Source organism: Andrographis paniculata, unplaced genomic scaffold (genome assembly GCF_009805555.1).
Source record: "Andrographis paniculata isolate CXL003 unplaced genomic scaffold, ASM980555v1 Contig54END, whole genome shotgun sequence".
Taxonomy (NCBI): domain Eukaryota; kingdom Viridiplantae; phylum Streptophyta; class Magnoliopsida; order Lamiales; family Acanthaceae; genus Andrographis; species Andrographis paniculata.
In genome coordinates this window covers 5,423,684-5,449,247 of record NW_026137589.1, presented here as the reverse complement: position 1 = coordinate 5,449,247, position 25,564 = coordinate 5,423,684, and the positions used below count along the sequence as shown (strand labels likewise).

At 38.1% G+C, this 25,564-nt stretch overlaps 6 protein-coding genes and 1 long non-coding RNA gene across 15 annotated transcripts; 5 read left to right on the top strand and 2 right to left on the bottom strand.

Moving 5' to 3' along the window:
• Positions 1-2,469: 2,469 nt before the first annotated feature.
• LOC127255504 (cytochrome P450 71BT1-like) lies at positions 2,470-3,118 on the top strand. The gene is made up of 2 exons (XM_051281032.1): positions 2,470-3,032; positions 3,100-3,118. Exons 1-2 carry the CDS (start codon positions 2,470-2,472, stop codon positions 3,116-3,118), a joined length of 582 nt encoding a protein of 193 aa, XP_051136989.1.
• Positions 3,119-3,126: 8 nt separating this feature from the next.
• LOC127255568 (flavonoid 3'-monooxygenase CYP75B137-like) lies at positions 3,127-4,257 on the top strand. The gene is made up of 2 exons (XM_051281158.1): positions 3,127-3,402; positions 3,494-4,257. The coding sequence occupies exons 1-2, from the start codon at positions 3,151-3,153 to the stop codon at positions 4,127-4,129; spliced, it is 888 nt and encodes a 295-aa protein (XP_051137115.1). The 5' UTR covers positions 3,127-3,150; the 3' UTR covers positions 4,130-4,257.
• An 826-nt stretch (positions 4,258-5,083) lies between these two features.
• LOC127255632 (UDP-glucuronate 4-epimerase 4-like) lies at positions 5,084-6,737 on the top strand. The gene has a single exon (XM_051281272.1). It carries the CDS (start codon positions 5,349-5,351, stop codon positions 6,669-6,671), a length of 1,323 nt encoding a protein of 440 aa, XP_051137229.1. The 5' UTR covers positions 5,084-5,348; the 3' UTR covers positions 6,672-6,737.
• Positions 6,738-7,881: 1,144 nt separating this feature from the next.
• On the top strand, positions 7,882-12,137 carry LOC127255633 (uncharacterized). Its single transcript, XM_051281273.1, has 8 exons — positions 7,882-8,180; positions 9,230-9,355; positions 10,126-10,224; positions 10,409-10,551; positions 10,843-10,951; positions 11,146-11,253; positions 11,380-11,520; positions 11,666-12,137. The coding sequence occupies exons 1-8, from the start codon at positions 8,109-8,111 to the stop codon at positions 12,032-12,034; spliced, it is 1,167 nt and encodes a 388-aa protein (XP_051137230.1). The 5' UTR covers positions 7,882-8,108; the 3' UTR covers positions 12,035-12,137.
• Positions 12,138-12,513: 376 nt separating this feature from the next.
• LOC127255635 (uncharacterized) lies at positions 12,514-15,146 on the bottom strand. Of its 2 annotated transcripts, none has more exons than XM_051281278.1 (7): positions 14,759-15,145; positions 14,187-14,246; positions 14,028-14,110; positions 13,346-13,410; positions 13,232-13,265; positions 12,944-13,014; positions 12,514-12,738 (listed from the first exon to the last, which is right to left on the bottom strand). In XM_051281278.1, the coding sequence occupies exons 1-7, from the start codon at positions 15,060-15,062 to the stop codon at positions 12,648-12,650; spliced, it is 708 nt and encodes a 235-aa protein (XP_051137235.1). In that variant the 5' UTR covers positions 15,063-15,145; the 3' UTR covers positions 12,514-12,647. The 2 variants fall into 2 exon arrangements, 1 of the variants encoding a protein (XP_051137235.1); XR_007839681.1 differs by having other exon boundaries at positions 12,651-12,738; positions 13,182-13,265; positions 14,759-15,146.
• A 55-nt stretch (positions 15,147-15,201) lies between these two features.
• LOC127255636 (uncharacterized) lies at positions 15,202-20,458 on the top strand. 6 transcript variants are annotated; one of them, XR_007839684.1, is made up of 9 exons: positions 15,220-15,422; positions 16,046-16,124; positions 16,211-16,338; positions 16,521-16,623; positions 16,811-16,890; positions 16,984-17,066; positions 17,593-18,071; positions 18,324-18,870; positions 20,281-20,458. It is a non-coding gene; the product is annotated as an uncharacterized LOC127255636 (long non-coding RNA). The 6 variants fall into 6 exon arrangements; XR_007839683.1 differs by having other exon boundaries at positions 15,222-15,422; positions 20,190-20,458; XR_007839685.1 differs by lacking the exon at positions 20,281-20,458 and having other exon boundaries at positions 15,237-15,422; positions 17,593-17,716; positions 17,968-18,071; positions 18,324-19,176.
• A 1,522-nt stretch (positions 20,459-21,980) lies between these two features.
• On the bottom strand, positions 21,981-25,370 carry LOC127255634 (uncharacterized). 3 transcript variants are annotated; one of them, XM_051281276.1, is made up of 8 exons: positions 25,167-25,370; positions 24,157-24,256; positions 23,641-24,070; positions 23,375-23,544; positions 23,199-23,279; positions 23,038-23,113; positions 22,867-22,959; positions 21,981-22,381 (listed from the first exon to the last, which is right to left on the bottom strand). In XM_051281276.1, exons 3-8 carry the CDS (start codon positions 24,050-24,052, stop codon positions 22,167-22,169), a joined length of 1,047 nt encoding a protein of 348 aa, XP_051137233.1. In that variant the 5' UTR covers positions 24,053-24,070; positions 24,157-24,256; positions 25,167-25,370; the 3' UTR covers positions 21,981-22,166. The 3 variants fall into 3 exon arrangements, with proteins under 3 accessions (XP_051137233.1, XP_051137234.1, XP_051137232.1); XM_051281277.1 differs by having other exon boundaries at positions 24,172-24,256; XM_051281275.1 differs by lacking the exon at positions 24,157-24,256 and having other exon boundaries at positions 25,167-25,368.
• Positions 25,371-25,564: the final 194 nt, after the last annotated feature.

The following is a 25,564-nucleotide window of genomic DNA, read 5'->3' as shown; positions in this document are numbered from 1 at the left end:
ACCATTTTTCCATCAGAATACGGTGGATCAGGTGATAATTGATGGCTAGATAGTAGTACAAATAAATGTAAAGCCTTACTAGAGTGTGTTCAATTAGTATTTACACACACACACACACATATATATATATATATATAAAAGTATAATATATAAAAATCTACAAATTAAAAAAAAAAAAAAAAAAAAAACTCAATAAATACACACATAATATTATATAATATAACATTTTTATAATTTTTCATAACTCACAATAGTTATTAAATATTAGTTCATTCATTAAAAAATAAATAAATTCTAAAACAGATTATAACCTTGGTTAGCCGTTGGGTTAGTAAACACTCCCCTTCCCAGTGGTGGTTGTAGTTATTAGTTAATCCAATTTGGCTGCAGCCATTGGATAAATTAATAAATTTCTTGACCAGGTTACTAATTAATTAAATGTTGGATCAAACTTAACTTGATCACTCACCATCATCATCATCATCATCGCAGTAATGATTTTCTAACCCCGGAGTAAATTGTCTTCGTCAATTGCTTTTTAAATATATATTTGTAGTTGTTTTTTATTGACTTTTTTTTTTTTTTTGAAATAAACAGCATAGGATTTGGTATTTAATTATATGAGTTTAATGTTTTAAAACTAATGAAAAATCAATTTTATTTTCTTCTAAAAAAAATGTACTATTACTATGTGGTCAATGTGATCATCTTAAAAAAATAAACTTAGATGTAATAATTTAAATAAGAATAATTGTTTAATATTATATATTTTAGTTTCAATTTAAAATTATGTTATTCACCTGTACACTTTTTTAATATAAATAATATAATATTCTTTATTATAAAATATTATATTGAAATCTCATTTAAATAAAATTTTAAATTAATATTTTATTTCAAATCAATTTTACCTTATAACTAAACAAGTGAGTTCTCCAAATATTATTAGCACAAGTTTTTCTATTAATGCAAACCAATACTTGATATAAATAATGTAAGTTTTTAAATATTAAAATTTTATTTTGTACTATTCATAACCCCTCTTCATTATGAAGTATTTTACTCCAATTTTTTTTTTTTTTTATTTATTTTTTTGGAACATAGGAACACTTTCAAAACCCCCTTTTTGCTAAAGAAATGCCTTTTCATTACATTTTTAGGGAATTTGATTTGATTTTTATTATTTACAAAATTCTATATTTTTTCATAAAATATTAAATTACATTTTTATTTTTTATTTTTTTATATTATAATAAAAAATAATTCTATAATTAAAATATCATATCAAATAATTATTCAAATTCAAAATTGTACTATTAAACTTAAAATTAGAATTCAAAATCAAAACCTTCAACCGAACACAAAAATCTAAAATATATATTGAGGCTAACAAAGTTAATAAAATATACTTTCGTCCCATTTTTTTCGTGCACTATTTCTATTTTTCTTCATCCCACTTTATTTGTTATTTTCTTTTTAAGATATATAATTATACACTTTAATTATATATTAAATTTCATAATATATAATTTTTATATTTTAAATATACTATTTAATTATCTTAATTTTAATATATAATGAGTTTTATTATACAATAATTATTTTTATTAATAAACTTATTAATTACTTACTTTTTATATTTTACTTAAATTATCATACCTGCCATAAATTGGACATAAAAGGTGGAACTGAGAAAGTAATGTTTAGTGAGACTAATTCAAACTCAATTTAATAATGATTTTCCTAAGTCTTTGATCTAAATTTGTATCAAGTGACCTTGTATGGTTAGAGAATGTTGATTTGATTATATCAGTATATTAATCTTAAAAAAAAGAAAATTAGCATTCGATCATACACGAGTATATTAGCTTGTTTTATATATTTGTGCTAATTGCAACGGGCAAGACTTCACAAATATTTACCATGGTGATCAAAGATATCATGGTTTTATTTTGTTTTATTCTTTTCTATGAATAAGAATCGGAAGTGTGACGTAGATAAATTTTATTATTTTAGTGTTAAAACACGCCACATTCATCATACTATACCACTAACATTATAAATAATATCTCAGAAGCTAGTTTATGGATTCAATCCAAACAAAAATATAAATGATTTGATTTTGGCCATAATTAATCTCTCCTCTCACTGTGAACTATAGTAAATACTTAAAGCCGTAAGAAGCGATCGAGTTAAATTATAAGATAACGTGGTCGACCTGATAGTATTTCTGTATGACTCACTCACCAGGCCACTCACTGTTCATCAAATTATTTAAAGAGATAGTCTAAATTAAAGGACGTGGCAATCTTTCTCATTCATTCATTCATATATATACATGGGTGGGTGTGTCTGATTTCTTCCAACTCTCAGCAAAGCCAAAGCCAAAGCCACCAACATTAATTATAACCGCGGAGCTGAGCAATTAGCAATTAGCAATTAGCAATTATTGCTATTAGTATCGATATTATGGATGATACGTTCGTTTACGTGGCAGGTCTTGCCCTTGCAATAACGATTCCCATTTTGTGTGGGTGGTATCTAAAATTAAACAGTCACTCCTCCTCCCGGTTGCCTCCGGGGCCCCGTGGCCTGCCAATTCTGGGGTACATCCCATTTCTGGGGCCCGATTTGCTGGGCAAGGTCTCGGCCTTGGCTCACCGCCATGGCCCCATCTACAAGATGTGGCTCGGCCAAAAGCTGTGCGTCGTCATCTCCTCCCCCACCCTGGTCAGGCAAATCGCCCGCGACCATGACGTCGTCTTCTCCAACCGCGACACCACTGCAGCGGCAAAGGCCCTCAGCCACGGCGGGGACGGCTTCGCCCACGCGCCCTACACCCAGGAGTGGCGCGTGCTCCGGAAGATATTCGTGCGCGATATGCAGAGCAACAAAGGCATGCAGGCGTCGGCCCGCCTGCGGACCGAGGAGTGCCGGAAGGCCGTCAGATACGTCTACGCCAGGAAGGGGGAGCCCGTCGACGTCGGGGACCTGGCCTTTACAACGGAGCTCAGCCTCACCATGAACATCCTGTGGGGCGCCACCATCGCCGGGGACAGGGGGGAAAAGCTTGGGGCGGAATTCAGGGACGTCATCCAGAAGGTCAGTGCGCTGCTGATGAAGCCCAATCTCAGCGACTTTTTCCCCTGGATGACCAGGTTCGACATTCAACGGGTCAGGAGAGATATGGAGGCTGTGGTCCAATACATGAGCAATATTCTGGACGATGTCTTAGCCGAACATAAGTTGTTGTCCGAGGCGGCTGATGATCATGGCCATGGGAGAGAGGACAAGGACAAGGACAAGGACAAGGATTTTCTGCAGATCCTCTCCGAGCTGCAGGGTGAGGCCAAATCTGAACTGTCAGGCATCGGCCTGCCACAGCTTAAGTCCATGATACAGGTAGCTTAGCTAGTTAATTAATTGATTTGGTGGTGGTGGTGGTGGTGGTTTTTAGTTAATTAATAATCTTGGACGCACACTGATGATACAGGACATTATACTAGGAGGGACCGACACTACCACGACGACCGTGGAGCTGGCGATGGCGGAGATGCTGAGGAACCCCCGACTCTTGAGCAAGGCACAGGCGGAAGTGTCCGAGGTTGTCGGGGCGGACAGCATAGTGGAGGAGCACCACCTGCCCAAACTGCACTATATACAAGCAGTGATCAAGGAGGTGCTACGGTTGCACCCACCGGCGCCGCTCCTGGTGCCGCGGCGGCCCAGCGAGGCGGCGACGGTGGGGGGGTACACCGTCCCTGCCAACTCCAAGATCATAATCAACGCCTGGGACATCCACAGGGACCCCTCCCATTGGGACAGCCCTTTGGAGTTCAGACCGGAGAGATTCCTGCCGGATGGAGGCGCTGAAAAGTGTGACTACACCGGCAACGTCTTCCACTACATCCCCTTCGGTTCGGGGAGGAGGATCTGCCCCGCCGTCCCCCTGGCCGAGCGAATGATGGCCTACTTCTTGGCTTCCCTGCTGCACTCCTTCGATTGGAACCTCCCTCCAGGCCAGGACACCATTGATATGTCCGTCCATGTCGGGATTGTCTTGAGGAAGAAAGTTCCACTGCGCCTCATACCAACTCCCAGGTTGTCCCACCCACACTTGTATTGCTAAATGTTCCCAATCCCATTAAGTAAGTAAGTAAGTAAGTGCGTGCAATCAGTGTATAATTCCGAATAAAATTGAGCCCCAAATGATCTGAATTACAAACTACTGCTATAAAATAAATAAATAAAAAAAATATATATGTTTGGCGGCCACAGTCAAAATTGTCATTATTAATTTTTATAAAAAATCGTCCTAATTTTAAATGGAAAGTACGTCATTACATTACCAATATCTCTTTCATTACTCCATAAATTAAACCTAACAAGTCATTTATAGTATTTAATGCTGCTAATATTATTGGCAAATGCAAGAAAATCCTATGAATAATGGGAAATCGTTTCAGGAACGGCGCAAATTAATGGGGTTTCCTTTTAAAACAAAAAGATCAACCCCTCTTTTTAGGAAATCTATGATTTATTATTAAATAGTAGAGTATTATTGTTTTTGTGAACGAACAGATTGCCGGACAAAAATAAAATGCAGAATACCTCCACTCTACTGTATAGGTGGAATCTTGTGTGGATTTCCAACACTGACTGACTTATTTGTTGTTATAAACCTACCTTAATCACAACAATATTGTTTTTTATTTATTAAGATGAATATGAAAGAGTCCAACATAAAATATTAATCTTCATTCCTCCCCAAAAGGCTACACATCACATGAGCCCAAATCCACACTATCCATCGCATCGTCACTTGTTATGCGATCTTGCGTGGTGTCCGTATGATTTATGGCAACGGACCTTTCATTTTACATTTTTTCTGTTTTTTAAATGCAATCGCGGATACGTAAGGAATTAAAAATAATAATAATAATAATCATGATTTGAATAATAGAAAGATATTGATGTAAATTGTTTATCTTTATTATTTTTAATAAGAAATAATATTTAATACACTAGTACTATTTAATAAATAAATGTACGAAATAACCTGAATATTTTGATAACTCGAGCACGCCTTAGTCTTCAGTCAATACAAGAGATTTTATGCTCTCCCCGCAGGCGCCAGCGCATCACCGCCGCCGCTCTTTCCTGTAAATCTTCATTCCCATCTACTTCGTGCTCTCTCCCTTTCTCTATCCTTTCCCAAGATCGCCAGAGAATATTCATCCCAGTAGAAAATATAAAATGAAGTCATCCAGTTTCATGCATTACTAGTCCAATTGGTTGGGGAAACAGGTGGGAAAGAGGGGGTTGCATCTTCTGGATTGAAGATTACGATGACGCATCTGAAGCCCATATTTTCGCAATTGGACACTGTCGTCCCTTGCTCCACCGGAAAGTGCAAATCGCCGCCGCCGTATGCCTTCCACCGCCTTCGTTTCTATCCAAGGCTGACACTTTGGTCCTGCGTCTTCCTCTGCGTCCTGCTTTTCTACTTCTGTTGTTCACATCCAGTGGTGTCCTCCGTAGCCAAGCGACGCAGTCTCCAGAACACCTCTAATTTCGGGTCGCCTCATCCGGGCCCTAATTGGGAGGTTAAGGCCCGCAATTCGGCTCGCCCACTGAACAAAAATGGTTTCACAGTTCTTGTAACCGGCGCCGCCGGATTCGTCGGAAGCCATGTCTCCCTTGCCCTAAAAACCAGAGGAGACGGCGTGGTGGGGCTCGATAATTTCAACGCTTACTACGAGACCGGACTGAAAAAAGCCCGAAAGGGCCTCCTTGAACGGAACGGCGTTTACATCGTGGAAGGCGACATAAATGACAGTGAGTTGCTGGGTAAGTTGTTTGAGATTGTGCATTTCAGCCATGTGATGCATTTGGCAGCCCAGGCTGGAGTTCGTTACGCAATGAAGAACCCGGCTTCTTACATTCACAGCAACGTTAATGGCTTTGTTAGTTTACTTGAGGCCTGTAAAAGTGCTAATCCACAACCTAGTATAGTTTGGGCATCGTCCAGCTCCGTGTACGGCCTCAATTCTAAGGTCCCATTCTCGGAGAAGGATAGAACTGATCAGCCTGCTAGCTTGTATGCAGCCACTAAAAAGGCTGGTGAAGAAATAGCACACACTTACAATCATATCCATGGCCTTTCCATAACCGGGCTTCGCTTCTTCACTGTTTATGGCCCTTGGGGAAGGCCTGATATGGCTTATTACTTCTTCACTAAAGATATATTGAGAGGCAAGGAGATTAAGATATTTGAAGGGCCTAATCATGCCACTGTTGCCAGAGATTTTACGTACATTGATGATGTGGTGAATGGCTGTACAGCGGCGCTGGATACGGCGAAGAAGAGCACGGGAAGTGGTGGTAAGAAGAAGGGTGCAGCTCAGTTGAGGATATATAATTTGGGGAACACGAGTCCCGTGCCCGTGTCAAAGCTTTTGAGCATCTTGGAGAAGTTGTTGAAAGTGAAGGCCAAGAAGAAGTTTTTGCCCATGCCTAGGAATGGGGACGTCTTGTTTACTCATGCCAACATAAGTTTGGCTGCTAATGAGCTTGGTTATAAGCCCACTACCAATTTGGAGACAGGTTTGAAGAAGTTTGTGGAGTGGTATCTTAGCTATTATGGTGCGAAAAAGAGGAGTGCGTGGTGAATAGTGTTATGCCTTATATTATTATCTATGATTTATGAGCAAATCGAATGAATGCGTACAATCTTGCTAGAATGTGCAGCCCTGCTTTTTTAGAGATGCTTTGTGTTTGTGAACAGGATAAATAAGCTCATCTAACTGATTTTAACTCATTTTTTTTTTTTTTAAAGTAGATACTCTGTTGTGTTGTTGGGCATTGTAATCTATTTAGTATGGAGGATCTGCATCTCACTGGACTGTAGTGTCAATGAACTTTGTGTTACATGTGATTGCCTGAGTAGGTTTTTGCATTGGTCAATATGCCATGCCCTCGAGTTTTTAACTTAACTCCTTCTGTGATTGAGCAGTCAAAACATTTTTCAAATTGCTTCTGCTGCACCGAATCCGAATTCAAATTCTCAAATTTTCTTTTGCAAGCTTTCATGGAAATGCATTATGAACTGGTGAACAGCAGCAGTGTGTGTGGTGCATATATGCTTGATTGTAAACCCTTCCTTCTTTTACAGTTAGTTAAGTCATTTGTTTATTGCTTTTATCTCGATTATACTGGTGATATTTAACTGCTGTAAATGTTCTGTTGTCCTCACAATATAATACAGCATTTCTGCAGAATAAGACGGCAGGTACCAGTACCAGTACCAAATACCAATCTTTGTTAAGCGAGTATAATTTTGTGGACTGCCTTGGCTTTGTTGCAGTCTTGTGTTGCTACGGGTTTTGTTTTCCCACAGACCCACAACCACAACCACAACAGCCCTTTCGTCATCCCCAAGATCTTTTCTTGCGAGATCACTAGCTACCTAAGCGGCAAATTCTGTTAAAACCACTGGGTGCCTTTTGGTGAAGTCAGATCTATTCAAATCAAAACCCATTTCTCAGCATGGATTCTTCAATTAGTTTCTTTGTGATACATCGTTGCACTGGTGTTGAGATGGACCATTGTCTGTCTGTGTATGAATCACAAGAATGATCAGCTGGCTGTGTATGCCATTGTGTAGTTTTATATCACTGCCGTGTCGACAGCATTTTTTGCAATTACCACCTCCTTAGCATTAAAAAATACTACATGAATATAATAGGTAATCTAATCACAATCTGAAAATGAAATGTAAAATTGAGAATTGATTCACTAATGAATTCGGATTAAGAACAAACAAAATAGGGCCCACTCCAATAGGCCATGGGTTATAGCATATCCTAACCCACATGGGGTTGCCCTTACATTTTTTCTATTTCCTTCGTCGGATCCCATCCCATCCCATGGATCAATCATTGATCCTTGCTCGCATTGTCAATACAATTGGGGAAACGACGCTTCCAATCTCAGAGAGCCTCAGCTGAACGTGAATTAGGGATGAAGTGAATCAATTCGCCGATATACACTAGAATATCTGCATTCTTCTATGCGTCCATAGCAGCCGCCCCACCTCAAATTCAGCAATGAAAGGCGTCTTTTCGGCGCCCGGTGATTATGTCTATTTCAAGTCTCAGGTCCCTCTGCACAAGATTCCGGTCAGCTCCCTTTTCCCTTTCTGTTCTTTTTAATCGAAAATTTCGGTATCTAATTTGATTTTCCTTTGTGTGTCAACTGGCTATGCCGTGGTTTATGTTCTTATTCATTAATATACATCTCTATGTAGTTATTTTTTGACATTTTTGGATTTAATTTCTTGGTTATAATATGAGGACCTGCCGTTGCCAATCCGCCGCCGACGAGAGTCTGGTCAATTGGAGTCAAGATCGAACTTTACACTGGTTCTCGGTTTTGACTAACATGTCTAGTTCCTATTGATACGTGATATCTATTGTTTTGTTGAGATGAATTAAGCTGCAAACTGAATCTTGTAGATATGTAAAAAAATTGATATTGCTTGTCTGGTTATTTGGCAACAATTTCCTGTTACGATGAAGGAATGAAGCTTCAAAATCCCTTTGAATAATAGCAGGTTTAAGCTTTTGGACATTAAAGAAGAAGTTACTATGTAACTTTTCCAGTTTCACACACGGCCATTTCTTTCAGTTTTAAGATCCATGGTGTTTAACCTGTACAGAAGTTTTGAAATGTGGACACGGAAAATATTTGCTTTTGAATCTTGTAGAATATTGTTCAACCCTAATAGTTCATGTAATCTTGGACAAGAACTGCCCCTCGGTTAAGAAAGTCCTTCATATTTGCCAATGATGGAAGCTTGGATACTTGTATATGATTGTGCAATTGGATGAGATACAAAGTTTTAGCTGAGAAGTTATAGGTACACTTGAGAAGAGAACTTGATAGCTCACTCAATGATGGTTTTCAAAGCCAGAAAGTGTCGGCTAGTTTTACCTTTGGTTTCTGGTTACTGAGCTGTCTATCTTGGTTGTTGAGTTTAATTGTGTGCTGGTTTAACTGGTGAAATTACCAGAAGTTTTATGTAATTATAAGAAAACAACTTTTTTTCCACACTCTGCATTTCTTATCTGTATAAATATTTGGGAAGCAAATGTGTTCTTTCATGTATATATTTTAACAATATCTAAATTTTAAGAAGTAATAAATTTTTGCACAAACTTTGTTTTAGATTGGGTCAAAGCAGTGGCGATATTATGATTTTGGTCCAAAAGTTGTGCCTCCTTTAATATGCCTTCCTGGAATAGCTGGAACAGCGGATGTATATTACAAACAGATCATGTCACTCTCTACAAAGGTAGCAATTTAAGCATTTGTAATCATCATGTCTCTTAGTTATCATGATTTTATCAGCACGTGCACTCATGGGATTTTGAGAAACTGGTTTTAGGACAAAGTAAATTTTGTCATGGCATATATGAACCGGATTTTGGTATGCAGTAAATTTGTTATGGCTTGATCCTATTCCATTTCATGTGAAATTATCTTTTGCCTCTGGATATGTTCCTTTAGGAAAACATAAAGCTTCTAAGGTCGGCTTCTGATTTAATGGCAATTCACACACTTGTCATCTTTCTAGGGCCTTGAATGGGGTTGGGAGAGTTAGTCTTTGTTCTCTTTGAGATTTTTTCAGCTTCTTCACTATGCAATCTCCACGATTCCCTGAAATAATACACTATTTTCTTTTACAAAACATCACATCAAACCACTATTTAAACACAAACACATACCACACACTTTAGAAGTATCCAGAAGAAAAACATGTCTTATGAAACATTGATATTGTTTACAAGAATAATGTTGTCTCATAAAGTTGCATCATTGAGTATTGTTGTTAGGTAAATAGCATAAAAGAAGGAGGCTCCTGTCCATTTTGAATGGTGGGTAAAGAACAGATTACTTGCAATTTAATGCACACATGCTTTTATATGCAAAGAAAAGCTGCATAGTTTTTTTATGAGAAAGAACATTACTCACTGACAGTACTACCTGATTATTTCTTTTGTTTCATGAAGCTTTGTACTTGGAATAAACATATATGCCATTAACACCTCACCAAAATTTCAGGGATATCGTGTCATCTCCATTGATATTCCGCGTGTGTGGAATCACCAAGAGTGGGTTATGGCATTTGAGAAGTTTTTAGATGTTATTGATGTACATCATGTAAGATATCGTTTCTATCTATGCACAATCCCGTATTAGTTTATTATGAATTTTTTCTCGACAGATGATCCATCGACTCCCAAATTTTGCTTCATTTTATGGGGCTTTATTATAGGATTTATATTCGTTGATCATTGCTTTAGCTCATCATAAATTAACCTATTAGTTATCCATTATTTTTCAGGTACATCTGTATGGTACATCTCTTGGGGGTTTCTTGGCACAACTATTTGCTCAACATCGTCCACGCAGAGTTAAATCATTGGTACTCTCAAACACATTTTTGGAGACAACTAGTTTTTCTGCAGCGATGCCATGGGCTCCCTTGTATGTAATTATTTTGTACTGCTGTTTCTTATGCCTAGTTGGATGGAATAAAACATTGTTAATATGTATGATGCTGTATCACATCAGTTAATTAGCTATATACAATCTTTCTCAATCTTAATTATTTCACAACATGAAATTTGATTTAAACTATATTGAGTTGTTCCAAATGTTGTTATGGGTGCATATTTACCCTTTATCTTAATCATGGTAAGTTGTTGATATTACCCTTTTTAGACCCTTTTATCTTATTTATGCTAAGTTGTTGACAGTACTCTGTTTTCTCGACAGTGTAGGTTGGACACCGTCTTTTCTACTGAAGCGGTATGTCCTAACTGGAATTCCTGATGGCCCTCATGAACCTTTTATTGCAGACTCAGTTGACTTTGTCGTTGCTCAGGTAAAAGATTATTTTGAATATATATCTTGGATTGTAATCTCTAATGTTATACTAAGTGGGTAGTATGACTAAGAGACTTGTTTTATGTGCTTTGCTTCAACTTCTGGCATTGCTTCAAGTGAATTATAGCATAACATTGTTCCATATCCATGAAAATATGCATGCACAAGTTATAGATGACGACTGCCCCTCAGGTTGAGACACTTTCGAGAGATGATTTGGCCTCCCGATTGAGCTTGTCAGTTAGTGTTGCCTCAGTTGGTCCTCTTCAGCTTTCAGATTCTTCAATCACTATAATGGATGTAAGTGAACTCTCTCAATATTGCTAATACATGTGTTAAGATAGCTTTGGATGAGCCAAGTATTCCATTACGGTAATTATTCTTCCCACTGATGTTGTTCCTGTTTCACAACTTCCTTGCTCATAGACAAACGACTTCTGTGCCATTCCCAATCAACTCAAAGATCAAGTAACTGAAAGGTACCCTGGTGCTCGACAAGCATATCTGAAGTCTGGGGGTGATTTTCCTTTTCTCTCACGACCAGATGAAGTAAATCTTCATCTTCAGGTAGAGTAATTATACTTAAAAACTAAATCCAAATCACTTAAATTTCATGCTTTTTGTCGGCCTATCGATTATGGTGATCATTGCATCCGATAAACCGTATCATGCTCAAAGTTAATGCTCATCTTTCTTGTGTATCATATAACAGCTACACCTAAGACGAGTTGGTGTTGAAGCCCGGGAGGACATGGTTCAAAAAATTCCCAAGGATGAGAGTGGTGGGAGTTCAAGTGACCAAACTGATAGACACGGAGGCAATGAAGATGCACCAAAAGGTGATGACCCCACCGACCATGGTGGTCCTGCAAATACAAGTGAACCACCTCTAGCTTCTAAAGGTTCAGATTCAGGTGAGTTTGAAAATCAGCTCCTCACCAAAGCTCACTTACCTAGTTCCAGCGGCGAATGCTTGGTGCCTCTGGCACTAAGAGCCTTCTTTGAGAATGAGCTACCTATAGTAGCTTCTGAAGCTAATATGAACTTCACATTTGAATACACCACCACTCTTGTACATTAATTCGTATGTGCTGCTGGGATTTCATGCAAACTCTACTTGTGATTCTTTGTACATTATGGTCTGAAGTTTTGTTCAGGAATATAATTCCCCCTTGTTATTTTTGCGTGAGGTGACACTCCTTTGTGGTTTTTTTGTAAGTATACATTATCTTTATTGCTTCAACTGTCATTGAAAATTTTAATGGTCTTTTGTTTGAAGGATGACTGTCAGTGCCCTCAAACTATATGAGCGGTGGCAAGTTTTGTCAGATGCTTGGAAGAGCCACATTGCAGGATGTAGCTTTATGATCCAATTTATTTATTTTTCAATCATTTTAAACAATCCTGTGTTCGGTTTAAGTTTTTGCAGCAAATATCACAAACCAGACAAATTTATTGCATCTCTGAAGGCAAATGTCTAATATATGCTGCCAATTAAATCCACAATGAAAGGACAAATGTGTGAAGGTATGTATGCTATAGTAAATGGAAGAACTGGGATGGTAGGGAGTTTCAAGTGGTAATCTTCCCATGAAAGCAATAATTTGGCACTTTTGTGTTGTCAAATAGAATTTGTTCTGAAGTCATTAGGCCAGTAATCAATTAATACAACAATGCTCATCCTCTCCCTGATGCTAGTCCCAACTATCTCTGCTTCTTCGCATAGCCTTCTTTTGTGACTGGGCTTTCTTCTTGTCAAGTCGTTTCTGCTCTCCAATGGCCGCCCTTGGAGTGAAAATAGATTATGTCAGTGTGAATCTACAACCTTTCACTCTTGTCTAGTATTCAAAGTGATTTAAATGTGATGAATGTTGCTCATAAGAATAGTTCAATAATTTATTAACAAAACACCATAGACCACCCATTCAAGATAATGTACACATACTATTGATCCAGGAGAAATATGTATTTTGACAAACCAATCACTTACAGCTTTGTTATCTTCTTGACAGTCTCTTGTGAAGGAGGGGGTGGGACGTATGAAGCAGCATCTATAATTTCCTGCCTCATTCATTCACAAGTGATTAAGACCCCAAAAAGGGGAAATAAATAGAAATATTGGCAATGAACCCAGGATGGTAGCTTTGGGTGTTCCTAAAACATGGCCAAGAAACACCCCCTGAACCAGTTCTCCAACCATATAAAAATCTAAGAAAACACGGTAATACCTGTAAATTTCTACATATGCCTGCATTGTCTATTTTCGATCAGTGAATACCTGTAATTTTGCCAAAGCATCTTCAACGTTTCCCCTAAACACAAGAATATGACGTAAAATTTCTCAATTTGCAACCTGAAAGATAACTCAAGATAGAGAATTTTGTATTTTTACTTTTGAGTTCTAGTCTTCGTAGAAGAAATCACTAATTCTCCATCTCGATTGATGCGGTTTTTCTCCTGTCACCACGTGAATTTAAGGATTATACAGAAATGAAATCTGAAATATCTGTGATCCAGAGATGGATTTAATATTTATTGGCATGCTGTGATAGGGTACATAAACTTGGCATGGCATAACCAATTTATGTCGAAGCACAAATTGGGCCATAACCTATATAAGATGAGATTAATTTTTTTGGCTGATAACTTTAGTTTGCCACAACAAAGAAAAGGCAATAAAACAGTGAAATAAACAATGTCCAGATATTGCAATACAATGGAGACAGATGAAAGCAAGACAACCAGAAGGTTGATAAATATGATCACGTCAAAATGGCATATACAACCAACTTAAACACCAATCCTCGAACATATCCCTGGACTACAGGGGATAACATGTTCCTAACACAAGCTAAAAATCACCATCAGATATATACCTAAGCATAACTAAAATAAAAGACAGCAGCACCTATAACTCATTGCCAAAAGCATCTAGTGCTAGAAAAGCAAGCAGGTAGAATGAGATACATAGCATAGACAAATACATGCAATGTCACACCAAGCAGACAAAATAGAAAGAAATGGAGCACGACAGTAGGGAAAAAACACACACACACACACACAATACCACTCACCATTTGCATGATCCTCTCCCTCACCCTTTCACTTAACCAATGAGCATTTTTTACATTAAATCGCATATCAACCTTGGTGTTTACTGCAACCAGGAATCTAATTAGCAAATTCCATACCCAAAATATAAAGTGCAAGTAATGAATGAAGGCATGGGATACCTTTGTTGACATTTTGACCCCCAGGTCCACTGCTCCTTGCATAACTTACACTGACATGATCTGCATGCAAAAACTAAACAAATAAAGAACATTCATACCCAGTCTCTAAATGAATGAATAAACATATTCCTAGCATCCAGTTCATTGATATCAAAAAAGCATTAAATTCAAGCCAAACATTTATAATCTAATCACCCTAATCAAATATATGGTTAAGAGAGGAAGCATCCTTGGTGGGAAACCCTCTCAAACATCATTTAATAGCTAAGTGAAGGGGAAACAGCATAACACAATAGCCTGATGAATCAGTTAGCAGGCGTGCTCCTTATACATTCAATATAGCCTCTATAATTCAAACTCCTCCAATTGCATTCAAACCCAGCAACCATCAATAGAAGTTTCAGTTCAACAGCCTACCTGGTGGATGGATATTCAAACCTTTTTCAGCAGTGATCACAAAAGAAACATAATACCAAGTCAACTATCAACTATATACACAAGTTCCAAAGAACCTCAAAAAGAAGGAAACTTGTTTGCCTACGCACAATCAGCAGCAAATAAGAAAAGTGTACCCAGAGTAATTTTAGGAACGGGCTCCTTGCCGCCTCCAGCTGCTTTGTATCGCTCCTCAGCTTCGGAGAGCATCCGCTGAACCTCTGCCAGTCGTGCTGGCGATTTCTTATCCTCGCCGCTTGGTTTTGACGAGGCGCACCGTATCGTGGGGAAACTCGCAGGCATTCGCCACCGGAGAATGCTATGGCCAGTACAGGGCGACGTTGCCCGAAACAAACGTGTAGATGGATGCGAATAAAGCGTGGAGCGGAAGAATAATCGACCGAGCATCATCGTGCTCGTTGCGGCTCTCGCTGCTGCCATTCTCTGCCTGGCTGGTGGACGCTGCCTGGTACCCCTCGAATTCGTAGATAGTCTCTCAGCCTGGTGTTACCATTACCGGATCATTTGGATCAGTTTATTCTTATAACCCGACCCGGTATGGTCGGGTTTGAATGTCGGGTCCGGTCTAGTCGGGTTTGTAAGAAGTATAAAATCTTCCGTTGATAACTGGGGTTACGATATGTTTTATAATTTTTTGGAACCGCTCACCCAAAACTCTCTCTGGACAACATGAGAAGCCCGAGGAACAACAAATTACGGCGAATCGTTGACGGGGAATCATCTGAGCTGTGGAAGAGGATGCCGGCAGAAGAAAAGGAAGAGCACGAATTCTTACTGACGGTTTGTCTCGCTGGGTTTACATGATCTATTTTTTATATTTCGGTTGTCTGCGTAGTCCTATCCTTGTGTGTGACTGTGCTCTGGTTTCGGTATTCGATTTTCCGGTGGGGCCACGGAGCGACAACGCCGTGACCCCGGTTTGATTATTTGGCGTTGGTTTGGGAGAATGACGACGCGCGGTATAAAACTATAAATTGCGTATCCTCTTGATTGGATTTTAGGGTTCAAGTTGTAAGATCTTTGAACTGAAGTGTCTGTGTGTTACGTGTGCGTCGGGTGTGTTGGAGTTTCGATGAAGATTGAAAAAATGTGGGTGTTCCTAAATTAGTGACATGCGTAGTTAATTTTCAATTGAGAATGTTGATGTTCATGAATCTTCGCATTATTGCGCAATCCGAGCAGTGAAATAGCACGATGTAAATATTAATATAATTTGGGAGATGTATGTGTTTGACCACTGCAGTATATATGGATATTTGATCGAAGCATATATCTGTACAAACTTCGCACCTTGTAATTTTTTCTGCTATATTTCAATTCATAAACTATTCTGATATCCTGAGTGGGTAACACTTTGTTTACCATCACTGACTGTATTTGTTGGTGGTTTCTGATTATTGCAGATCCTGGTCGGGCAAGTCCAGTGAGTCTGGCGCTTTGGATTTAGTAGAGGTTTTGGTGGTTGCTGGAACGTCTTCTGAGGTGATACAAGTAATGGGATTTAGCAAGAACCAAAGTAATTTTATCTACCCCAAAACCCTAAAGGAAGTGTCTTCTGATTATTACAGATCCTGGTCACACAAGTCCAGTTGAGTAGGTATTTTCCTCATATTTACAGTCAACCTTGGACACACTTCTTACAGGCAACTGTCAAGGTTCCTGGTGCTCAGTCAACAACTGAGCATCTTGCAGTTAGGTATTCATTGGCTGTTCAAATCTTCAACTTCATGAATACATAATTGCTAATCAATTATTAGCTTTATCAGGATTATATATCAAATGGAATTGCATCTTTATATTATGCTATCTTACTAGGATTCTACTGAAAGATATGCATGTGTGTATATATATATTAAATTTCTCTTTATCCATTCTCAGGGTTGGAGTGGTTTTGTGTGGTCAACAATCTCCGAAGTTATGTGGGGTCTTTTTGAAGCTTTAAAGACTCACTACACCAAAATTTATTTGCTTTGATTTGAGGGTATGTTTTTCAAATTCGTTCTTTTATCTTGTTGATTTTTCTTTCTATCTTTTGACCCTTTTGGACTTTGAGGGTTTTGTTATAAAGTTTGTTTTATGATTTTTTGTTATGTTTAATCAATCAGAATTTTTTTTTTTAATAAAGTTACGCTGACATCCCATTTTCCTTTTCTTTTTGTGATGATTAGTTGGTGGTTCTGATGGTTTAGTTGCCCAGGAAACTTTTAAGAGATTAGCAATGAGATTTTTGTCACCTACACAAATCAAGGTAGGTATTGATATTTGCATATACTATCTGATATTCAAGTGATTACTGATTTTAAAAGATCTCATTTTACTTTTTAATTTTTGTGTTATGAAGGTGTTTATGATTTGCTGAGATGAACAAAAGATGAAATTAGAAGAACTGAACTATGTTCTTGGTTTCATGCTGGACCTGCAACGGTGAGCTACTTGATTGGCATGACTATTGTGGAGCACTCACCCATGTTCCTTATCATTTTTATTTTGTTTCATATCCTATGTGGGAGTTTTATGTGTTCTTAGTTTCAGATGCTCGTTGCAATGTGTAAATTGTTTTCTAGAAAAGTGCACAGCATTCTTTCATTTCTAAAAAGGCAAATATCGTAAGAGCTAAAATTTTCTTTTAGATTATGATGCTAAGATTATGGGTAATGTTATTCAATGTTCATTGTGTGTCCAATCTATTGATTGAGAGTTATATGCTTTTCATCTGCAATTTTACGTTTATATGAATCCCTGATATCGCGAAACAGAATCTTTATTATGTTAACAGTGAATGACTTATTTCTTATACCTAAAGATTATACTGATTCAATATTCTTAATTTGTAGCTTAGAACACAATACTAAATGCAATCATATGATCATTATTAACATGGTTAGCAACATTGACTGTGGTTTCTTGTTATATCTAATCAGCACTGTCATCTCTCAACTATGTATTACAGCCATATTTACTAAAAACCAAGACAGCATTTAAAGGCTATTGAAGCCTGGATAGAAAAGAACATAATATTGTGTGCACTGCTCAGTAGTGTTCACCATCTGCTGTACATGCATGGCTGCAACCAGGTAAGTGATCTATCTGTTTGATTAAGTGTGACAATATTGTAGGCCGTATGTTGTGGTATCTAGGTTTCGATTCTTACTTTGTTGCTATGAAGATCTGAATTAAGAGTATTTATATGTGCTATCATGCTATGAAGCCAGCCCGAGTGTGGAGATCCTTCATTTACTCAGCTTTTTAGCTGAGTTATATTATGGTGGTCATTTTAAACATTCATCTTTCTGGTGTATGTTTTACTCCCACTATGTTGGTGCAGAGGAGAAAGTGTGTTTTGGAGGGTTCCAGCAATCACATGGCAATATTATTTCATCACTTTCCCTTCTATGGACCTTTATGGATGGATTGTATGTCCATCTCTCGGTATGCTTTCTGAATTGTCTTTTTTGGTTAACAACTTATTTTGATGATCAGCAAGTTATCATCCACAGTAAATTCTAGTAGTATTTAAATTAGAACTGAAAATTTAACAATGAAAAAAATAAAATTAAATCAGTATTTCAGTGTTAACTGTGGTTTGAGCTAATTTGTTTTTATGTAAATATAAATTATTACATAATTAAATCTGTACATCTATGAAAAATGTTACATTCCCCAATATTTTCCTTTTTGTAGTTTGACTTGTGCGTTTAACGAACGTACGGCTATCCCAAAGAGGCTCAACTCGACTGGCCGAAGTTGGACCAACTAAATAGCCTTTGACTCCTATTTTACAGTTTGGCCGGTAATGTTTTCGGTTGACTTAAGCAGGCCCATAAGGCTGTCAGCTCTTTTGCCGACAGATAACGCTGTCGGCTGATTTCAGTAGACCCATAATGCCGTTGACTTTTTTGCTGGGTCTTATCTGCAAAAGAGTCAATAGCATAATTGCTCTAAACATTCTGACGGCTTGCAATGCAGTAAGCCTGTTTTCCACGCCTTCTCCACCTGAGGCGGATTTTGCAAAGTCATTTAACCGAGCCCATTTTCTACCCTTCTTTCTTCTCTTTCCCCCTCTCAAAATTCCTCCCCAAAAATGATTTTTAGAAAGATGATTCTGTTTGTGTATTTGTCGCCGTGGACGCCAACCCAACCCTCGGTGCCGTTGCCGTCGGATCAACGTTGGGGCCAACAATCGTTTTTGTCGCCAGCTCTCTTGTCGTCGTCGTCGGTTGAAAGAAAAGTCAGTATGCTTTTACACTCCAAGAATGCAGACTTATATTCTAATCTTGAAATATGATTACGCCGCAATTGTTTTTGGTGTTCCTCATTTCTTTAATTTGATTTGTCGATGTTTTTTGTGGGCAATTTATTGCTGAGCATTATGTCGTATGCTCGAACTTTTCTGTTGATGCGATGTTGGTTTGAGGAATTCGTGGATTGAGCTTGCTTTTGAATGAAATGGTTTGAGGGTTTATGCATGATGGTTTTGGGAATTAAGAAATTACAAATTGTCCAATGAAATAAAACTGGGATAGATCGGTTGCTACTGAATGTCGTGGTTATATTTTCTATGTTATTTTCAAATTTTTCAATTTTGAGACTATGGTTTCATCTGGTTCGAACATTTTTTAGGGAAACAACAATTTGCAAATGGTTGTCGATTTGATGAATTTTGGGTACTATGAGAGCTGCATCTCCAGCCTCAATTTGTTTATTTCAATTGTTGCATCTGCATCTATGGCCTCCTTTCCTTGCTTTGTTTTCTTATGCTAAATTAGTGGACGAAGGGTTGATCAATCTGATTGCTATGAATTGCACATTGATAAATGGTTATATTTTTGTGCATCATATATTTTGTGAACATTTAATTGTGTGTTTGTTTGGGGGTTTGGATTTTGAGTTGGGATTTGAATAGTAAAAATTTTAAATTTGAATAGTTGTATGATGTGATATAATTAGGTGTTGATGTGATGTTTTGAATGTAAAATTAATTTTTAGTATAATAAAAAAAAAAAAAAAAATAGGTGTTTGATTTGATATTTTTTGGGAAAAAAATTGGGATGAATAGTATATTTAAAATCCAGTCCTCCAAACAAACACGAATTCTTATTAATCTAACAAGTTGCAATAGTCGTCTTATGCTGCAAGTAAACATGAACCAAAATAGAAAAATTGTAATACAGGTGTTGTAGATCAAAAGTATATTGGAGGAATGATTTGTCACTGGGAACACTAGTTGGTTTTTCTCTAAACTTAGGTTTTTATGTGAATGGGGTTTTGATATATACCTCTTTTCTATTCAATTAGTTGATGTTTTTATTTATCGAAATTTTATCTTGTTTCTAGTATTTAATCGTATTGATGTTATGGAAATGAATTTTTAACATATTGAATTCCTTATTACATTGTTCTTGAAGTGTTTTTCTGGCTGAGTGAACTTTACTATAATATGTGATGTGATTGATATGTAGTGTTTGCAAATATATCTTCACTATAGCAATTCTCCAATGGGATGATCGTGATTGATTTATGGTGTTTGCAAATATATCTTCACTATAGTAATTCTCCAATGGGATGATTCATGAGTTATGATGCAACCAATATTGGGCTTGATTCGCTACTGAGAGAAAGGGTCGTCTTTATGATGCAGAATGCGGAGGTTCAGAATGCAGGACTGCCTTTATTATGTGATCTTTTTTATTGAAAGGCAATCTCCTCCTTATTTTGAGTTTATGCTACTGAGAAAACTTATGTATTCCATTATGCTTGATTAGCAATTTAGACGGTGTTTCAACAAAACAATTCAATCACAACTGCGGCATTTGCAATGTTTTGGTTCTCGATTTGCATTATTTGCATTTTCTGTTAGTAGATTTTTGTTGCTTGATTAGTATTTATTATGAGATTTGTTGGATTTGCATTTATTTGCATCTTGGATTTGCTAGATTTGCCTTACTTGCATAAGTATCTATTGAATTTGGATATATTGTGGAATTGCATGAATGGACTGCATCATGCATTATAACACGTAACAGTGATTTTCAGTGTGGTTTATGATGTGGAATAGAGTTTTTGCATTAGGATTTCTTAGATATATTGTACTGGTTTTTTGTGGTTGCTGTCGGTAGAATATTGGGATTTCTTGATTGGTTGCAAATGAAAACATATCCAATAGGGCCTTTTCCACGCACAATCCCTGCGTCTGCTCTCATTGCGGGCCTGAAAGCAAAAGAGCCCATTTTTATTGGGCCTATTGGCTTTAATATGGGCCGCGCATTCATTTTATTGGGTACACGAGTATGGACTTGTCTACAAAATAACCGACAACATCTGCACTGGACCTTCATTATGGCCATATCTGCAAAACAACCCATCTGCCTTTTCATTGGGCCTATTGGCTTAAATATGGGCTGCGCATTTACTTTATTGGGTCTGTCGGCAATAAGCCGACATAAGTACAGGCCTGTCTACAAAAAACCGACATTATCTGCTGGACCTTCATTGTGGGCCTGGACCACCTTCATAATGGGCCCTTTTCCAAAGGAGCCCATTTGTCTTTTCATTGGGCCTATGGTCTTAAATATGGGCCACGCCGCCTTTTGATTGAGTCTGTCGGCAATAAGCCGACATGAGTACATGCCTGTCTACAAGAAACCGACATCATCTGCTGGACCTTCATAATGGGCCCTTTTGCAAAAGAGCCTATTTGTCTTTTCATTGGGCCTATGGTCTTAAATATGGGCCACGCCGCCTTTTGATTGGGTCTGTCGGCAATAAGCCGACATGAGTACAGGCCTGTCTACAAAAAACCGACATTATCTGCTGGACCTTCATTGTGGGCCTAGACCTTCATAATGGGCCCTTTTGCAAAAGGGCCCATTTGTCTTTTCATTGGGCCTATGGTCTTAAATATGGGCCACGCCGCCTTTTGATTGGGTCTGTCGACAATAAGCCGACCAGAATATTGACCGCGCACAATTTATTTGACGGTGCCGCTATTTTATTGGATCTGTCGGCAATAAGCCGACAAGACTGCCACAATTTATTAGACCTGTCGGTAACCAGACGACAATATCATGGGCTGCGACGTCATTGTATTGGGCCTGTCAGCATTTTTCCGACAATATACTGGCCTGTGCCTTCATAACTCTCCCTATGGGCCTTCACCGACATTTTCGCGGGCCCCCAGTTGACTTAAATTGTCAGGGTGCTTGGGGCTTGCTGGGATTGAGCCGACAATTTTTCTGGGCCCTTAAGTACTAGGTGGACCGTATACTGGGCCCAACAAAACTAAGTCAATAGCACTGTTGCTTTTGGTAGAAGGTGCAAAATATCCCAAGCTATATGACCTAAAATCAGTACAAACAACGCAGAATTTATTTATGCTATATAACACTCCATCCATAGCATTCAAACACAACCATCACAAACATACAAATTCCTCTTAACAGATATGCAATGCCTCGTCGTGCATTCATGAATAGGAGAGGATTGGCAAGAAGAGAGAATTGGCAACTGAGAAGGTTAGGTAGGTTCCTAACGCTTACCGGCTTGACTGCTGCTACCTTTAGATCTGTGGCGCCAAGAGCTTGTTCCATCATTATGATTAGTTTTCATTCTTTGACGATATGGTGCAGGGCCAGCCATACCAACTGCATCTGACTGGAAGTTTCCACCATTTGTTGGTCTTTCAGCAGGAGGGAGTGCCCACCCACCTCTATTAGGCCTGTGCTGACCGCCACCTCCAGGTCCTGGAAGAAATCACCAAGGAATTAGTACGCTTCTACTAAAATAAAACATCATCGTATCAGAACAGCGCAAGATGGATAGGAATACAATGGTTGGGAACAATGACACAATAGTATACTATCACACATTACTAAAATGGCTTCTTCCCTTCTGATTTAATTCTTTCAAGCAAGACGTTTAAACAATGAATTCCTCCCAGAAATGAATATATAAACATGTTGGAACATGCAACCAAATTTCAGCTCAGTATCACGCACAAAGACAAGCTTATTTCACTAACGAGATGGTTTAAACAATTAATTTGGCAGACCAGCCCCACCAAATGCATTGATTGGAACACATGCTTTATACTACGAAAATCAGTACAATATGAACTTCTCACTAGTTACCAGGCAAGCAAAAGAGGCACCACAGTTTAACATACAGTGAGTTTCAGCGTGGTAACAACAGAGGGGAGGGGGAGAGAGAAGCACAGAAGATACTATACCCATAGAATCTTGAATAGAAAGCCCTTCACTCCATCCAGGGAGATTCCTTCTAGCACTGCCTTTCCATGCTTCCTCAAAACCAGTAAGTTCATCTAAGCAAGAAGATACCCATATTAGTTAGAACAGTAACATCAGAATGTTTAACTTCAAGGCACAAAGTATCAGAATACCTTCATTGAGGTTATGCAGTGTCTGCATTGTGTCAACATGGCCATCCGACTTCAATTCCCTAGTGACAGAATGCCCCTAAAAACATGATGCCAATGTTTTAGCCTAGATCAAGATTGATATCACCGTTAAGCAAGTGGTAGCAGAGAAGTTAGAACAATACCTTATCATGAAGTCCTCTTGAAATTCTATGAGTTGCTTGGCGGGTAGCTGAATTGGCTTCTTTGCACTCTTCGAAAGTCAACTAGATTACACAACATATATTAATGAGAATCATATTCAACAGTGGGCAAAAACATGAATGAAACAAGAAAAGTGAGGCAAAATGGTTCATCTTACTCCATCACTCCCCGATCTCCTTGTCCTAGAAGACGTGTAGTAAGCACCACTTGCACCACCATAAGAAACACTAGAGCTTTGAAAAGTGAAGGTATGTGACTGGGGTTGACTCCTAGTTAAGTGTATCTGGTTATTGTCATTTCTTTGAGACATATGCCTGCTCTTTTTCTCTACAACAGGGTAGATTAAGTCCATCACTACCCTTATTCTAAACAAACATTAGGACCAAGACTTATATCAGGCATTCCAAAAGCCAAAACACTTACCGGTGTTCTCATCTTCAGGATCCTCTATGAATGGCTCTTGGGTAGATCTGCGATGTTTTCTTAAATTCCCTTGTTTCTCCTGCCCATCTTCACTTTCATCTTCTTCATTATCAGAGTTCAGCTCCTTAATTATTGGCCCCCTTGGTCGATTAGACTGTGAAGGTTCTTGTTCAAGAAATCCAGAATGATGGGGATTCATAAATGGACCTTCAGAGGAGCTGAAAAAGCTAGAACCGAACATGCTCCCAAAGGGGCGTGTAAAAAAGGGATCATCGAATGGATCCCTTCCTCCAAAAAAGTTAGAAATCAGGCTCCTCTCTCGTCTTCTAAAGCCACCAAAACTACCAAAAGGGCCACCAGAACTGCCAAAAGGGTCTCCAAATCCGAAGAACGGATCTCCGCGTCCTTGCATTTTGTTGTCCCTAGCTCTCTGGGAAAGAAATATACAAACAACATCCCTTATTACAAAGCTTCATATTGTCTTATGTAAAAGTAATTTCACATTGCTAAACATACTTGTTGGGATCTTACAGGAACAAGCAGTCTTTCAGACTTGGAAGAGACAGTAGCTCATAAACACGTAGCTATATTAGCACTTCGAGACAGATAACAACATCTAGCAGTTTCATGAAGAACCAGAAGATAAATCTTTAAATAACATTTCACAATCATAGGAATGCAGCAAATGTTATGGATTGTGTTTTACAAATTTGATTATAGATGCGTCAGAATTGATGTTGGCATTTATAGCACAGCATTCAAATGCACCGAGGTACTCACTTGTGAAAATTTTGGTGATCCAAATCATCTAAAAACTATCCACTACCATGCATAACACTATACTTCAAATCTTAGGACAATCTATAGCATTTATCAAAAACTAAAAAAATTGTTACTACAAGTTAACTACATGATATTTAGAGCTAAAATTAAATAAGTGTGGCATCAACTGTAGCAAATGTTTCAAGCCCATAAAAAAAAGCTATTGATGGTAAGAGAGATGAGTCGCCATTCACTTTTAAAAACAAGACGGTGATGACACACAGAAATTTTTTCGACCTCCTTTGCCAAGATCAAACCTAACCAATTACCATTACTAGGGTTTCTATCTTTCAAGAGATCAACTGCAGAATTAGGTTGAATTCGCCTAATTGATTAAAATCTTTAACTGCAATTATTATCGCAGATTTAAATCCATACGGCTTACCGTATATCAATAAACAAGCAAAGGACAAACTGTCGTTATTTTAATATATATAAAAATTAGAAAAGCGTCTAATCGTCAGTCTTATAGAACCGCCTTCTTCAAATGAAATCCACAAGAACTCGAATACATAACGACATCACGACGAAATTTATAGAAAATACAATATACATACAATTCTCAAAAATAATCAACTAGAAATTAACGAAACACATCACTAATACGAACAAAAGAAGCATTAAATCTTAACCAAAATATCACGAAAGGAATAGTTGGCATGCGTCTATATTAAGTCAATAATCGAGAGGATAACAGGTTTTACCGTATGATCTTCGGGCTTACTAGCGATGATTTCAATTTCAGAGGGGAAGGGGCGACAAAGGCTTGAGATGCAGCGACCACGTCGTCCCCAGGAGAGGTAGAAATCACATGCCGCCCTCAAGTAGATGCGCCTTTAATGGGCTCAAATAGATGTAGAAAACGATCGATCATTCACCCGTACCGTCCCTCGAGTCGAGAGACAGAGGAACCCCTAGAAGATTCTGGAAAATGAATTGGACTATTGAATGCTCCGCTAGGTTGAAGCTATTAGGCCATAATGGGCTCAAATAGTATAATTCAATTTTAGCCCATACTGCGGTGCATCTTTTTATTGAATTAAATGAAATATTACATTTTACATATTCCGATTAAAAAATAGAATAAAATATTACATATATA